Here is a 17,063-nt window from a genome sequence, read left to right on the forward strand (position 1 = left end):
AATGACCCCCTTCACAATAGCCACAAACAGTATAACGTACCTTGGGGTGACTCTCACCAAACATGTGAAAGATCTGTATGACAAGAACTTCAAGACTCTGAAGAAGGAAATGGAAGAAGACCTCAAAAAATGGAAAAAACCTCCCATGATCATGTATTGGCAGGATTAATATAGTTAAAATGGACATTTTGCCAAAAGCAATCTACAGATTCAATGCAATACTCATCAAAATTCCAACTCAATTCTTCACATAGTTAGAAAGAGCAATTCTTAACTTCATCTGGAATAATAAAAAACCCAGGATAGCTAAAACTCTTCTCAACAACAAAAGAAATTCCGGGGGAATCAGTATCCCTGACCTCATCAATACTACAGAGCAATAGTGTTAAAAACTGCATGGTATTGATACAGTGACAGGCAGGTGGATAAATGTAACAGGATTGAAGATCCAGAAATGAACCCACACACCTATGGCCACTTGATCGCCGACAAAGAGGCTGAAAACATCCAATGGAAAAAAGATAGCCTTTTCAACAAATGGTGCTGGTTCCACTGGAGGTCAGCATGCAGAAGAATGTGAATTGATCCATCCTTGTCTCCTTGTACTAAGCTCAACTCCAAATGGATCAAGGACCTCCACATAAAGCCAGACACTCTGAAGCTAATAGAAAAGAACCTAGGGAAGACCCTTGAGGACATCAGTACAGGGGGAAAGTTTCTGAACAGATCACCAATAGCGTATGCTCTAAGATCAAGAATTGACAAATGGGACCTCATAAAATTACAAGTTTCTGTAAGGCAAAGGACACCATCAAAAGGACAAATCAGCAACCAAGAAATTGGGAAAAAATCTTTATCAACCCTATATCAGATAGAGGGCTGATATCCAATATATACAAAGAACTCAAGAAGTTAGACCCCAGAAAACCAGATAACCCTATTAAAAATTGGGGTACAATTCACCTGAAGAACTTTGGATGGCACAGAAGCATCTTAAAAAATGCTCAACTTCATTAGTCATTAGGGAAATGCAAATCAAAACAACCCTGAGATTTCACCTTACACCAGTCAGAATGGCTAAGATTAAAAATTCAGGAGATAGCAAGTCTTGGTGAAAATGTGGAGAAAGAGGAACACTCATCCACTGCTGGTGGGGTTGCAAATTGGTACAACCACTCTGGAAATCAGTCTGGCGGTTCCTCAGAAAACTGGGCACCTCACTTCCAGAAGATTCTGCTATACCACTCTTGGGCATATACCCAGAGGATTCCCCAGCATGTAATAAGGATACATGCTCCACTATGTTCATAGCAGCCCTATTTATAATAGCCAGAAGCTGGAAAGAACCCAGGTATCCCTCAACAGAAGAGTGGATGCAAAAAATGTGGTATATCTACACAATGGAGTACTATTCAGCTATTAGAAACAATGAATTCATGAAATTTTCAGGCAAATGGATGGAGCTAGAGAACATCATACTAAGTGAGGTAACCTAGTCTCAAAAGATCAATCATGGTATGCACTCACTAATAAATGGATATTAGCCTGGAAAACTGGAATACCCAAAACATAATCTACACATCAAATGAGGTACAAGAAGAACGGAGGAGTGGACCCTTGTTCTGGAAAGATTCAGTGTAGCAGTATAGGGCAAAAGCAGAGCAGGAAAGTGGGAAGGGGCGGGTGGGAGAACAGGGGGAGGAAAGGGGGCTTATGGGACTTTTGGGGAGTGGGGGGCCACAAAAGGGGAAATCATTTGAAATGTAAATAAAAATATATCGAATAAAAAAATAATAATAAATAAATTTTTTCTGGGCATATACCCAGAGGATTCCCCACCATGTAATAAAGATACATGCTCTACTATGTTCATAGCAGCCCTATTTATAATTGCCAGATGCTGGAAAGAATCCAGGTATCCCTCAACAGAAGAGTGGATGCAAAAAATGTGGTATATCTACACAATGGAGTTCTATTCAGCCATTAGAAACAATGAATTCATGAAATTCTTAGGCAAATGGATGGAGCTAGAGAACATCATACTAAGTGAGGTAACCCAGACTCAAAAGGTGAATCATGGTATGCACTCACTAATAAGTGGATATTAACCTAGAAAACTGGAATACCCAAAACATAATCCACACATCAAATGAGGTACAAGAAGAAAGGAGGAGTGTCCCCTTGTTCTGGAAAGACTCAGTGAAGCAGTATTCGGCAAAACCAGAACGGGGAAGTGGGAAGGGGTGTGTGGGAGGACAGGGGGAGAGAAGGGGGCTTACGGGACTTTCAGGGAGTAGGGGGCTAGAAAAGGGGAAATCATTTGAAAGTAAATAAAAAATTATATCGAATAATAAAATAAATAAATTTTTTAAAGAAAAAAATGTGGGGTTTTTTTTGAGAAAACATCAATAACAGAAATTCTTATACAATTAACTCAAAGATGGAAGGAAACATCAAAATTAGAAATGAAAAGGAGGACATTACAACAGATACCAAGGAAATCTAGAGAGTAATAAGGACATTTGTTAAAAATCTGTATTTCTCAAAGTTTCAAAATCTGTAAGAAATGGAAAATTTTCACAGTAGGTACCTCTTAACAATTTTTAGTCAAGTTCAGATAGACAATGTAAATGTATCTATAACCCCTAATGAAATAGCAACAGTCATTAAGTTCTCACAACCAAAAGAATCCCAGAGCAAGATGGTTTTAGTATTTCAAAGAAGAGTTAATGACAATGCTATTCATATTATTCTATAAAATAGAAACAGAAGGAACATTGCCCCATTCATGTTATTAAGCCACAATTATGCTGATACCTAAACCACATAAAGACTCAACAAAGAGAATTGCAGACTATGCTTCCTTAGGAACATAGAGGCAAAAATGTTCAACAAAATACTTTTAAACCAAATCCCAAAACACAAGAGATCATGCATCATTAACAAGTAGGCTTCATCTCAAAAATGCAGAGATGCTTTAATATATGAAAATCAGAAAATGCAACCCATCATATAAACAAACTGAAGAAAAATGATCATTTCATTCGTTATACAAAAGGTCTTAAAAATAATGCAATACCACATCACTATAAAAATCCTGAGATAAGGGATTTAACATAATAAAGGCAATTTACTGCCAGCTTACATCCAACATCAAATTAGATAAAGAGGAACTCAATGCAATTTCACTAATATTTGGAACAAGATCAGGTTATCTCATGGCTAAATATTCAATATAGTGCTTCAAATTTTAGCTGAAGTATTAAGACAACTGAAGGAGATTAATGGAAGGCAAAATGGGAAGAGGTAAGTCAAAGTATTATTATCTGTAGCTAGGATGGCTGCATACATAAATGACCCTAAAATTTCCACCTTTTATGTCCTAGACCCGATAAACCCTTTCAATAAAGTGGCAGGATACAAGATTAACTAAAAAAAAAAATGAAAAGAAAATATCAATATTTTTCCATTTACAAATGACTAATTTACTGAGGAAAAAAATTCATGAAAACTACACTTTTTGCAATACCCTCAAACCCTCAAATAATGTAAAATACCTTGGGGTAAACCTAATGAAGAAAGTGAAAGTCTTATATGAAAACATTTCAAGTCTTTGAAGAAGGAAATTGAAGAAGATATTGGAAGATGGAAAGATCTTCCATACTCATGAATCAATAGGATTAACAGTAAAAATTTCCATCCTACAAAGGCAATCTACAGAGTCTATGCAATCTCCATCAAAGTTTCAACTCAATTCTTTATCGACCTGTACAAAACAATCCTTAACTTCTTATGGAAAACAACAACAACAAACCCAGGATAGCTAAAACAATGCTGTATATCCCTGAGTTCAGACTGTAATTAACATCTATAGTAATAAAAACTTCATATTATTTGCACAGAAACAGACATATTGACTAATGGAATCAGACCCACACACTGATGGGCACTTGGTTTCTCATGAAGAAGCCAGAAATAAACTGGAAGAAAAGACAGTATCTTGAACAAATGATGTTGCTCATACAGGATGCCTGCATGTAGAAGAATGCAAACAGATCCATATTTGTCACCCTTTATAAAATTCCTAGTGGAACAAATACCTCAACATAAAACCAGATAGAAGAGAAAGTGGGGAATACCCCTGAGTGCATTGGCACAGGCGTGGACTTTGTGAACTGATCAACGATTAAGTGGAAACTAATGAAACTAAAAATACTTTTGTAAAGCAAAAGGGACCATCCATGTGACAAAGGAGCGGGGTACATAATGGGAAAGATTTTTAACATTTCTATTTCCAATAGAGGACTAATACCTAAAATATATAAAGAAGTCACAAAACTAGATATCAATGAACCCAAATAGTCCAATTAAAATTGGGATACAGATCTAAACAGAATGTTCAATAAAAGACTCTCAGGTAACAGAGAAACACTTCATGAAATGCTCAAGATCCTTAAGCTCAAAAATAATTAAAAGAAATAATGTAAATCAAAGTTAGTTTGATATTCCATCCTCCCCTATGAGAATGACTAAGATCCGAAACACACGTGACATCTCATTTTGGTGGGAATGTGTAGCAAGGAGAACACTCCTCCATTGCTGATGGTGGTGCAAACTCAAGATCCAACTATGCTACTCTTGTGCCTGTATCTAAAGGATGCTCTGTCCCACCACAAGGACACTTGATTAACTATGTTCATTGCATATTTATTCATAATAGCTAGAAACTAGAAGCATCCTAGATACCTCTCAACAAAAGAATACAAAACCAAAATCAAACGTTTACACGGATGTTTAAAAAATGATATAAAAATTTCAGGTAAATGATGCAACAATAAAAAAAATTACCCTGAATGAGGTAACACAGAATAAAAAAAGATAAATATTGCATATATTTACTTATAAATGAATATTAACCGTTAAGTAAATGATAATCAAGTTATAATCCAAGTGGGAACTAGACCGCGAAGGATCAGGTGGTGAGGAGGGATAGAGGGTGAGCGTGTGGAAAGAGACAGTTAAAATTGGGGAAAGCAATGGGGTGTATGTGGAAATCCAGTGCTGTGGACACATTCTGGAATCTATGAGGGTAATGTTAATGAGGAGTCCTAATAATGGAGGATATGGAGTCTGAACTAGCCATCTCTTATAGCCAGACAGCCCTTCCAGTGGTAGGTGGGTTGCATTCTGCTGAGTTGGTGCCCCCTAGGGGTACCCCCATGGGAGTTATTAGGTGGAGATTCCTAAACAACACAGACTGATAAGAGAACAGAAGCTCATCCTCTGAAATTTAAATGTGGGGTCCCATTTCCTAGGACAATATTCATACAGCTGACTGAATATAAAGAGGTCAAGCTGGTGCCTGCACCTATAATCTATCCTGCCTGAAAGATGTGCTGGTACAATGATAGGTCAGAACTTGTGGGAGTATACAACCAATGTTTGTTTTAAGGTGAGTCTTATGAAAGGGAGCCTGTACTCTATACTGTCTGGAAGGCCAGAAGCCAGACACTAAATAGCCTAGAGATATAGGCTAGAACTGAACACAGTTGGCAAAAGAAAATCAGTGAAATATTTCGTAATGATTTTCTTCTACATTCATAGATTAGTAACTTGTAGGTTTGTCATCAAAGAGTCTCCCATTACCGCATATGGGAGTCAGTGTAAAGACCCATTGCTAGATATTATGTGGAGTGAGAGTTTAAATTGGAGTTCTCCATTGGATCCCTCATATAAGGGGTTGGGAACCCCCTAAGAAAAGGAGGAGGGAAAACTGTAAGGGTAAGGAAGAGTGGAGGACACCATTAGAACTTGGCCTACCAAATCAACAAAGCAGGGCTCAGATGGGCTCACAGAGACTGAAGTGGCTAGGTTGGGACCTGCACATGCTTGTATTAGGTCGTCTCCAAATGTGTTATGGCTCTTATCTTGGTGTTTTCAGTGGACTGCTAACATCCTAACCATGGTTGTAGTTGTATTTCTGACTTTGTTGCCTTTTCTAGGCACACCTGCCTTCCTATTAGATTGCCTTCTTCAACTTTTTTCTTGTCTTATTGTGTCCTGTTTTCTCCTGTGTGAGTATCATTTCTTGGTGGCCTGCTTTTTTTTTCTGAGGAGGAAATGTAGGGGGACATAGTTTTGGGTGGTAGAAGAGTGGTAGGATATGAGGTAACTGAGAGAAGGAGAGAGAGGCAAAACTGTGGCCAAGATGTGTTGTATGAGAAAAGAATATGTTTTCAACATATAAAAAGATATGTTTAACATACCTACTCATTAAGGAAATACAAATTTGAACTATTTAAAGATTTCATCTTACATGCATCAGAATAGCCAGTATTTGTAATACAAATGACAAGTCATATTGGTAAGGATGTAGAGTAACGGGAATACTCATTCATTTCTTATGGGAGTGAAAACTTACACAATCTCCATAGAAATCAGTATGGTGTTCCCTCAGGAAGCTGGGAATCAATCAACCTCCAGATCCATGTATACCAACCTTTGGTATATATACAAGGAACTATATGCTACTACAGAGACTTGTTCAGTCATCTTCATTGTTATTCAATTAAAAATAACCAGAAATTGGAAAGAGACTAGATGTCTATAATTAAATAATGGATAAAGAAAATGTGGTACATTTATACAATGGAATATTTCTCAGCTGTTGAAAAATAAAATTTGCAGGTAAATGGATGGAGTCTAAAAAATAGTTCTGAGTGAGGTAACTCAGAAATCCAAAAGATAACTGTTATGTATTTACTTATATGGAAACAAAAGGTATTATGTCTTTGATAATCAGACTATAGTCTATACAACTTCAGATGTTCCAAATAGAGTAAGTGACTAGCCTCGGTTGTGATGGGAGCCTGGAGCAGGGGAGAAGGAGATGGAAGAGGTGGGAAAGGGAGGAAGTACAAAGAGAGACAGCTAAAACTAAAGATCTCTGAGGGGTCTATGTAGCCCAATTATAATAGAAGCTTCTTTGATAAAGCTCCCACTGTACATCTCTTGTCACCAAGTGAAACTTCCAGCAAAAGGAATGGGTCATATCTGATTAATTTGTTGGCCCAAAGAATCATGGAACCCCCAAACAACCCAGGCTATTGTCAGGACTATGGGTTGCTCTCCATAAAATGATGGCAAGGTCTTCTTGTTGAAGACAATACCTGCATATCTCATGGAACACAGAAAAGTCAAGTTGATAGCCACCTAAAGCCTTCACCACTATTGTGTAGTATTCATGGAACTGAAAGAGACTCTGCACACTACCATCCTATATGCAAGCTGCTGTCTCTACTGGGGACAAGCCTACAAATTACAATGGTATATATCATCACAAAGCTTTTTGGAGTATTCAACCAAGATTTATTGGATTTAAGACCCACACCATAAGATGAGAGTCATACCTGAAACTTCTTGGTAGTCCAGAATCTGAAACTAGGCCATGGGCCTAGGGGAAAACCAAATATTACTTTCTGCTTAGAGAATGTGCACACAAAAATGTCTCCTAACAGCATTTCACTAAACTTATAAATCAGCATCTTTCTCAGCCGTCATCGTAGAAGCTTTTTCTGCAGTTGATGGGAACAAATACAAATATCCACAACTGGCCTGGCCGATGTGTAGAGAGTGAGAGTCCTTGGAACACTCAATCATAAATGGAATGTTTCCATCAAATTCCTTCCTTTAGGGCTCAAGGAACCCTCCAGAAGAGGAAGCAGAAAGATTGTAAGAGCCAGAGGGGATGGAGGACACTAAGGAAAAAGTGCTTTCAGGAAGTAACAGGACAGATGCACATTCGAACTCAGAGACTGGCCTCATATGCAGGCCCTGCACACCTGTAAGCTAGAAGGGATTCCAGTTCTGAGAGGGAAAATAAAGACAAGCTGCCATTCCCAACCTAGAAGCTATCTCTAAGTGACAACTGATTTCAATGAAAATAGTTGTTCTTCTCAAAGGAGTCTCACTGGGGATAGAAATCATACTTAAGGGCTATTTCCATGCACAGCATGTGGTGACCAGTAGGTGGCCAACACAAAATGAACTCGGTGTTATTTTCAAAGTTTTATTTTCCCATATCCTTTGGGATGTTTTTCAAAATTGACTGGTCTTTTTCTTATTTCTTATTATGGTTACAAATTTTGATATTGTCAGTTTTCTGTGAATATGTGTATCTTAGCATCTGTTTGTTTATTGTGCTTTTTCTGCTCTCTCTGTTTTGTGGTATTTTTATTAGTATTATATACCTATTTGTATTGTAATGAGAGAGAGAGAGAGAGAGAGAGAGAGAGAGAGAGAGAGAGAGAGAGAGAGAGAGAGAAAGAGAGAGAGAGGAGATTGGAGATTGGGAGATTTGGGTGGATGATGCTGCTAGGTAAGATCTCAGAATATTTGAGGGAAGGGAAACATTAATTAGAATATATTATATAAAAATTTGTTTTAAACAAAAATCCAATGTCATTCTCCAAGAATCTCTGTATTCATGTCTATTTTATGTTATTCAGGTGATATGCAAAACTAGGTACAGGTACATTATTTTAAAAAGCAGTTTATTTAATACAAATATCATGGCCCAGGTTTGTATTAGGGCTCTAAGATGGCCTCCGCCTGCTGGAGATATGGCAAAATGGAGAGAATCATGCTGAGAAAGGAAGGCAGAGAGCTGAGAAAGGCCGTTCATGCTCGGGGACACCTAAATTTCTCAATAGCCTCGATTCTACTTCTTACACTACCCTACTAAAGGCCAAACATTCAATACAAAACTCCATTGGTGTTGGAGTAAATTTCCCAAATTTTCCCAAATAAGCCTGGGCAAAGAAAAACACAACTCAATTAATATGAATACAAGCTGCACATCTAGATTGGACAAATCTACTACTACATCCCATCCCTTATAATGTGTGATTTCTCCAAGCCAAGTGCCTCTGCTCCACTTTCCTTCCACATCCTCCTGAGTGTCCTCTTTCTCTGCTCCTCCTCCTTCTCTCCCAAAACTTTCTGCTCTACCCTTCTACCCAATCACCAGCTCTAGTCTTTATTTTTACAAATTAAGGTGGTTTACAGGAGTCACCTGAATGCTGACTCTTTCCTTGTTCACAGCCCCTCCCAGGAGAACCGAATTAGCATCAAAATACAAGTAGCCCCAGGGCTATCTCCAACCTGTTGGAAGACATAATTATACCTCTATAGCCTCAGAATCATCTCCCACCTCCAGGTTCTTACCCTGTTTGAGTTTCTGTCTGACTTTAAGGAAGAATGGCAATAAGGAAATGTAAGCTAAATAAAATTTCCTCTCCAACTTGTTATTGTGTCATGGTGTTCTTTCACAGCAATAGAAACACTAAGACAGCTACCCTGACATTTTTACATCTTAAACATTTTCAAATAAGGTAGACCTATTTTTATGCTAGTAAAAACTCACTGGAATGTCTATTTCCCATATGTATATATTTAATATAGTGTGCAAGACACAAAAATACATGAATGGCAGCCACTGATGTATAAATCATTGTAGGGAAAGCACATGAAATCTATCCTAGTCATTTTCCTGGGAAAATTTAATAACTAGATTTGTTTCTGAGGGTTTGTTTGAAAAAGTTGTATGCAAAGAAAATGAGAAAACTTAGTTGTAAAATTTTTGACAGAAACTTTTTTATTATTTTTATCTTTTGTTGCTTCAGGTATTAAAAGCAAAAATGGGAATAACTGTACTGGCTCATAATAATTTCACTGGATACTTTCTGTTTCTTTGTTATGATATAGTTCATGTTCTACCTTTACAGAAGTTATATACATCTATCTCATCTCCTTTAGAAAACTGTAAAGTAATAGCTGGCCTTGCTCATTTTTTGTTTGTGAATATCCATGAAAGTTAATTTACTAATCTTATTCATGGTAAATTCACATTAATGTTTGATGAAAATAAATTTTATGAGAATAAAATAGATTTTCATTTCTAGGCAAGCCACTGGAATATTGAAAACTATTTTTCTCTTCCTAAACGAGATACTAATTTAAAAGAAAGTAATATTCAAGAGGAAAGTAAAAAAGTATACCCTTTATTTTCTGAAGAGGAGTCAAGCTTAGACTCAACAGAACAGCCTGTACTTACTGAGGAAAATGAAGACAAGTCAACACACGTGTAAGTACTTTTAGTTCTTATCTGGATGTGGAGTCTAGATGATACTTGGATGCAGTTTATCCTAACCACTTGTGGTGCTGTGTGCCTTTCCAATGATAACCTCAAACTTTGTCTTAAGGTTTGGAGATTATTGAGGGATTTTATATGGTGTTGCTATGTTCTTTGAGTTTTTTATGTATTTTATTTTTTGCCTCCATTGAATTCTTAATTCCTTCATATTTCTACTCTCTGTCTCCATCTATCTCTTTCTCCCGACCCACTGTCTCTTTATCTCTGTCAGGGATGCCCTGAGAAGGTCTTGGCATGCAAACGAGATTGTTCTTAAATTGAAGATCCTTTTGATCCCGTCTCCTGATTGTAATCCCAATCACAGGCATTCATTTTTAGTCTATGTTGTCTAATTTTTTTTCTAAATTCTTTTAAATGTTTACTTAAATACAACTACATCATTTTCCCCTTTCCCTTTTTTTCATTCATTCCCCCATTCATTCATGGCCTCAATTTTTGCTGATTCTTACTATGCTTCTATTTCTACTCTATCCTCAAGCTAATTATGAGAAATAGTCCCTATCTTTGGTAACTGTGTGTCTGTCTGTCTATTGATTTCCTATTTTTGCTGTCATATAAATACCTATTTACTGATTTTTCCATCATTTATCAGTCACTTATCTACTCTTAATCCTTTTATTTGTCATTCCATCTGTCTGGTATTTGCCACTTACTATCTCAGAATGTTTGTTGGATTTTACTACCATCTTTGGTAAACTGTGCAGGAATGTGAACAACGGAAGTTCCCAGAGTTTAACTCTAAATTTCTATCACTCTCCTTAAGTTTCTATGCTTGCTGTGTTGATCAGATTTATCTTTTCTCCACATTACTCACCCAAACCCCATTCCTATTATCTATTTTCTCTTGGGGACAAGGGAATTTTAGTATTTATTTAGATTTATTTCCTGTATACTTATGCTTTCACAATTTCACATTCTATTATAAATTGTAATACATGAAAAGAAGATTGCAACTGTTTATCATATATATTTGGCTTATGAAATTTTAAGGAAAGTACCAAAAGTTCATCTATATTCTTTAGCCTATCCCACACACTGCCTTATATTTGTACTGATTATTTGTTATCATTGATGGATAAACATTAATATTGTGATGTTTATTAAACTTCATAGAGTAAAGCTCAGTTCTTACATTATACAATTTCTGTGGGCTTTTCATTCTCCATTCTTAGTTGCAAAATTGTAAGCATTGTGCTTTTGTTTCTTCTTTTGGACTTGATTCTTAAATATTTTCTGTTCCTCTTACTTATCCACCATTCCTGTGCCCGGATTTAGGCACACCCTGGTATTTTACTCTCTTCTTAGGATTGCTTGTTCCATAATGGCATGCCATTGAGAGTTGCATAGTGAACAACTCTTACAGGCTAGCTTCCTTCACCAAGTGATACATATTTAAAGTTACTAAATACTTACTGAAGACTTGAGAGTTAATTCTCTTTACCGCTAAGTAATATGGATGAACAATTACTTCATCTATCATCAAATGACATGTTTGCTTCATACTTTGACAATTATGTAAAATATAGGTATAGGTAGAATTATGTAGAATTATAAATAATCTCTTCACCCTATTTATAAAAGTCTATCTCTGATCTATGACTTTCTGTTTTTCATCAACATATTCCTGTCTTGGTTACTGCAATTGTATAGTAAGCATTGAAGAAAGAGTTGTTCATAGTACTCTTCCTTTGTTCTGCCATTTTTTTTTCTGTTATGGGTCTCAGAACTTTTCATAAATATTCAGTTTGTCGGCATTCATAAAACAAATTTCTAGAATTATGATTATGGTTGTTATTGAAGATACAGGTCATCTTGGGACAAACCAGTGGTATCTTTCTATTTAAGACTATCTGTTCTATGACAGACTGTTCTTGAGGAGACACAACACATACGTATCCATTGGCTCTCAGAAAGCAAAACCACCACAGATTAAAGTAATGATGAAACAAAAGTCCAATTTGGCAAAGTGATAAATATTTAAGGGAATTACTAATAGAAGTATGGATGGGAGGTAACATACAGAAAAAGAGTTGATTCAACAGAATAGCTGTCTCTGTAAAAAGCCTGTGCCAGCACAGAGGATGACTGTGGAAGTTGCAAGCAGGCAAATGGCATGGTTGAAAAACTATCTCTGTTTGTTTGGCTGGTCACATGGCTGCTGTTTCCTACTGTTATAAGCCTGGGGAGATGTTCTTGCAAATTTTCACTTTTCTTTCTTCTTTTTTTTTAAATTTATTGATATATTTTTTATTTACATTTCAAATGATTTCCCCTTTTCTGGACCCCCACTCCCCAAAAGGCCCATCAGCCCCCTTCCCTCCCCCTGTTTTCCCACCCAACCCTTCCTACTTCCCTGTTCTGATTTTGCTCTATAGTGCTTCACTGAGTCTTTCCAGAACAAGGGGCCACTCCTCCGTTCTTCTTGTACCTCATGTGATGTGTGGATTATGTTTTGGGTATTCCAGTTTTCTAGGTTAACACCCACTTATTAGTGAGTACATACCATGATTCATCTTTTGAGTTTGGGTTACCTCACTTAGTATGATGTTCTCCAGCTCCATCCATTTGCCTAAGAATTTCATGAATTCATTGTTTCTAAAGGCTGAATAGTACTCCATTGTGTATATATACCACATTTTTTGCATCCACTCTTCTGTTGAGGGATATCTGGGTTCTTTCCAGCTTCTGGCAATTATAAATAGGAGTGCTATGAACATAATGGAACATGTATCCTTATTACATGCTGGGAAATCTTCTGGGTATATGCCCAGGAGTGGTATAGCAGGATCTTCTGGAAGTGAGGTGCCCAGTTTTTGGAGGAACCACCAGACTGATTTCCAGAGTGGTTGTACCAATTTGCGACCCCACAAGCAGTGGAGGAGTGTTGCTCTTTCTTCACATTTTCACCAACATCTGCTATCTCCTGAATTTTTAATTTTAGCCATTCTGATTGGTGTAAGGTGAAATCTCAGGGTTGTTTTGATTTGCATTTCCCTAATGACTAATGAAGTTGAGCATTTTTAAAGATGCTTCTCCGCCATCCAAAGTTCTTCAGGTGAAAATTCTTTGTTTAACTCTGTACTCCATTTTTTCATAGGGTTATTTGGTTTCCTGGAGTCTAACTTCTTGAGTTCTTTATATATATTCGATATTAGCCCTCTATCTGATGTAGGGTTGGTGAAGATCTTTTCCCAATTTGTTGGTTGCCGATTTGCCCTTTTGATAGTGTCCTTTGCCTTACAGAAACTTTGTAATTTTATGATGTCCCATTTGTAAATTCTTGATCTTAGAGCATACGCTATTGGTGATCTGTTCAGAAACTTTCTCCCTGTACCGATGTCCTCAAGGGTCTTCCCCAGTTTCTTTTCTATTAGCTTCAGAGTGTCTGGCTTTATGTGGAGGTCCTTGATCCATTAGGAGTTGAGCTTAGTACAAGGAGACAAGGATAGATCAATTCCAATTCTTCTGCATGCTGACCTCCAGTGGAACCAGCACCATTTGTTGAAAAGGCTATCTTTTTTCCATTGGATGTTTTCAGTCCCTTTGTCTAGGATCAAGTGGCCATAGGTGTGTGGGTTCATTTCTGGATCTTCAGTCCTGTTCCATTGATCCGCCTGCCTGTCACTGTATCAATACCATGCAGTTTTTAACACTATTGCTCTGTAGTATTGCTTGAGGTCAGGGATACTGATACCCCCAGAATTTCTTTTATTGTTGAGAATAGTTTTAGCTATCCTGGGTTTTTGGTTATTCCCTATGAATTTGAGGATTGCTCTTTCTAACTCTGTGAAGAATTGAGTTGGGATTTTGATGAGTATTGCGTAGAATCTGTATATTGCTTTTGGCAAAATGGCCATTTTAACTATATTAATCCTGCTGATCCATGAGCATGGGGGGTTTTTTCCATTTTTTGAAGTCTTGTTCCATTTCCTTCTTCATAGATTTGAAATTCTTGTCATACAGATCTTTCACATGTTTGGTAAGAGTTACCCGAAGGTACTTTATACTGTTTGTGGCTATTGTGAAGGGGGTCATTTCCCTAATTTCTTTCTCAGCCTGCTTATCTTTTGAGTCTAGGAAGGCTACTGATTTGTTTTTGTTGATTTTATAACCTTCCACTTTGCTGAAGTTGTTAATCAGGTGTAGGAGTTCTCTAGTGGAGTTTTTTGGGTCACTTAGGTAGACTATCATATCATCTGCAAATAATGATAGTTTGACTTCTTCCTTTCCAATTTGTATCCCTTTGACCTCCTTATGTTGTCTAATTGCCCGAGCTAGTACCTCAAGTACAATATTGAAAAGATACGGAGAAAGTGGGCAGCCCTGTCTAGTCCCTGATTTCAGTGGGATTGCTTCAAGTTTCTCTCCATTTAGTTTGATGCTGGCTACCGGTTTGCTGTATATTGCTTAAACGATGTTTAGGTATGGGCCTTGAATTCCTGTTCTTTCCAAGACTTTAAGCATGAAAGGATGCTGAATTTTGTCAAATGCTTTTTCAGCGTCCAATGAGATGAACATGTGTTTTTTTTCTTTGAGTTTGTTTATGTAGTGGATTGCATTGATGGATTTCTGTATATTGAACCAACCCTGCATCCCTGGGATAAAGCCTACTTGTAGGTTTGTTGAAAGAAGGTAAATATCTTGCTTTTTCCAGGGTATAGTTTCCCTCCTTGTATTGGAGTTTTCCTCCTAGTAATCTTTGCAGAACTTGGTTTGTGGAAAGATATTGTGTAAATTTGGTTTTGTCATGGAATATCTAGGTTTCTCCATCTATGGTGATTGAGAGCTTGGCTGGGTATAGTAGTCTTGGCTGACATTTGTGTTCTCTTAGAGTCTGCATGAGATCTGCTCAGGATCTTCTAGCTTTCCTGGTCTCTGGTGAGAATTCTGGTGTGATTCTGATAGGTCTTAATTTATATGTTACTTGCTCTTTTTCTCTTACTGCCTTTAATATTCTTTCTTTGTTTAGTGCATTTGGGGTTTTAATTATTATGTGGTGAGAGGTATTTCTGCTCAGATCCAGTCTGTTTGGAGTTCTGTAGGCTTCTTGTATATTCATAGGCATCTTTCTCTTTAAGTTGGGAAAGTTTTCTTCCATAATTTTGTTGAAGGTATTTGCTGGCCCTTTCAGTTGTAAATCTTCACTCTCATCTATACCTATAATCCTTAGGTTTGGTCTTCTCATTGTATCCTGGATTTCCTGGATGTTCTGGGATACAAGCTTTTTGCATTTTCTTTGACTGTCGTGTCAATGGTTTCTATGGTAAATTCGGCATCTGAGATTCTTTCTTCCATCTCTTGTATTCTGTTGTTGATATTTGCATCTATGGCCCCTGATTTCTTCTCAAGGTTTTCTATCTCCAAAGTTGTCTCCCTTTGTGATTTCTTAGTTGTTTCTACTTCTGTTTTTAGATCCAGGATGGTTTTGCTCAGTTCTATCATTTGTTTGTTTATGTTTTCCTGTAATTCTTTAAGAGATTTTTGTGTTTCCTCTTTCATGACTTGTGCCTCTTGACTCAAGTTCTCCTGCATTTCTTTAAGTTTTTTTTTTTTTTTTTTTGTGTTTCTTCTTTATTGGCTTCTATCTCTTGAGCCTTATTCTCCTGCATTTCTTTAAGTCATTTTTGTGTTTCCATTATACAGGTTTCTAGCTTATTCATGTTCCCCTGTATTTCTTTAAGAGATTCATTTATGTCCTTTTTGTGTTCTTCTAGCAGCATCATGACCAGTGAGTGATTTTAAATCCAAATCTTGTTTCTCTGGTATGTTGGTATAACCAGGACTTGCTGATGTTGGAGAGTTTGGTTCAGATGCTGCCATATTGCCTAGATTTCTGTTAGTAGCGTTCCTAAGTTTGCCCTTTGCCATCTTGTTCTCTGGAGTTAGTTGTTCTTGTCTCTGGCTGGTGTTTGGGCCTCTTGTGGGGCTCTGGGGCTATTACCGAAACACAATATGGCAGGGTTTCCCCTGTAGCAGATTGCTGATGTGCTGTCCTCCTTTTGGGAGCCCTTGCAGCCTTAGTGTGCTTTGCCCCAGATTGTGACTGTGAACCAGATGGTGGCCGTTTGCACCTTCAGGGAGTGCTGAAGGGTGTATGCTTCTGGGACCTTTTCTGTGTGCTGATCACTCTGCTGGGTAGCCGATCTGCAAACCGGGTTGGTGCACACAAGGCTAGCCTGGCTGCTCAGGCCCTGAATCTAGGCAAAAGCCTGGGAGGCCAAGGTCCTAGGGAAGTTCCCCTCGGGCTATGAATGTTAATTGGGTCTGTCAGGTGGCCAGGATGGTGGGAGTGCATGCTTGTGCTCCCTGAAAGTGCTGGGAGAGTCTGCTGGGCTAACAACCTCCTGGCGGGTTGACACACAGATGGCCCACCTGGCAGCCCAGTTCTTGGGGTCAGTCCAGGGCCTGTTGGGGCCTAGACCCCTGCTATGTTAGCCTTGGGCTATGCCTGTTAGCTGGCTTTGCCTGCTAGAGCTCTCTGGCGTCCTGTAGGCAAAATGGTGGTGTGCATGCAGGCCTGGGCAAAAAAACCCTCCTGGCTGGGTTGGCACCCCGATGCCCCCCACCCCCGAACAGTCCAGGGCCTGGGTTCAGGCCAACGCCCGTTGGGCTTAGACCCCTGCGATGTTGGCCTCGGGTTATGTTTGCGTACCTCAGTCTGTCTGATCTCTCTAGAGTCTGAGAACCAAGATGGAGGCGAGTCTCTCCTGACTGGTGGGAGGCAGAGTTCTGAAGTGGCTTCTGTGCGGTGAAAGGCACTATAAATCCGCTGCTACTTGCAGCCCGGCTGGCCAGCGAAGGTCAGTGGTCGTGGGCGCAGGGCCTGCCTGGACCCTGTCACCTTGGTTCC

At 38.2% G+C, this 17,063-nt stretch overlaps 1 protein-coding gene across 1 annotated transcript in view; it reads left to right on the forward strand.

Annotated features, from left to right (window-relative positions):
* Positions 1-17,063, forward strand: part of Wdr49 (WD repeat domain 49) — a 162,167-nt gene that overhangs the window by 100,979 nt on the left and 44,125 nt on the right. The window contains exon 11 of the mRNA XM_052180351.1: positions 9,963-10,144. Within this exon, the coding sequence (XP_052036311.1) occupies positions 9,963-10,144 (182 nt within the window). The remainder of the gene's footprint in view (positions 1-9,962; positions 10,145-17,063) is intronic.

This window comes from Apodemus sylvaticus, chromosome 4 (assembly GCF_947179515.1).
Source record: "Apodemus sylvaticus chromosome 4, mApoSyl1.1, whole genome shotgun sequence".
Taxonomy (NCBI): Eukaryota; Metazoa; Chordata; class Mammalia; order Rodentia; family Muridae; genus Apodemus; species Apodemus sylvaticus.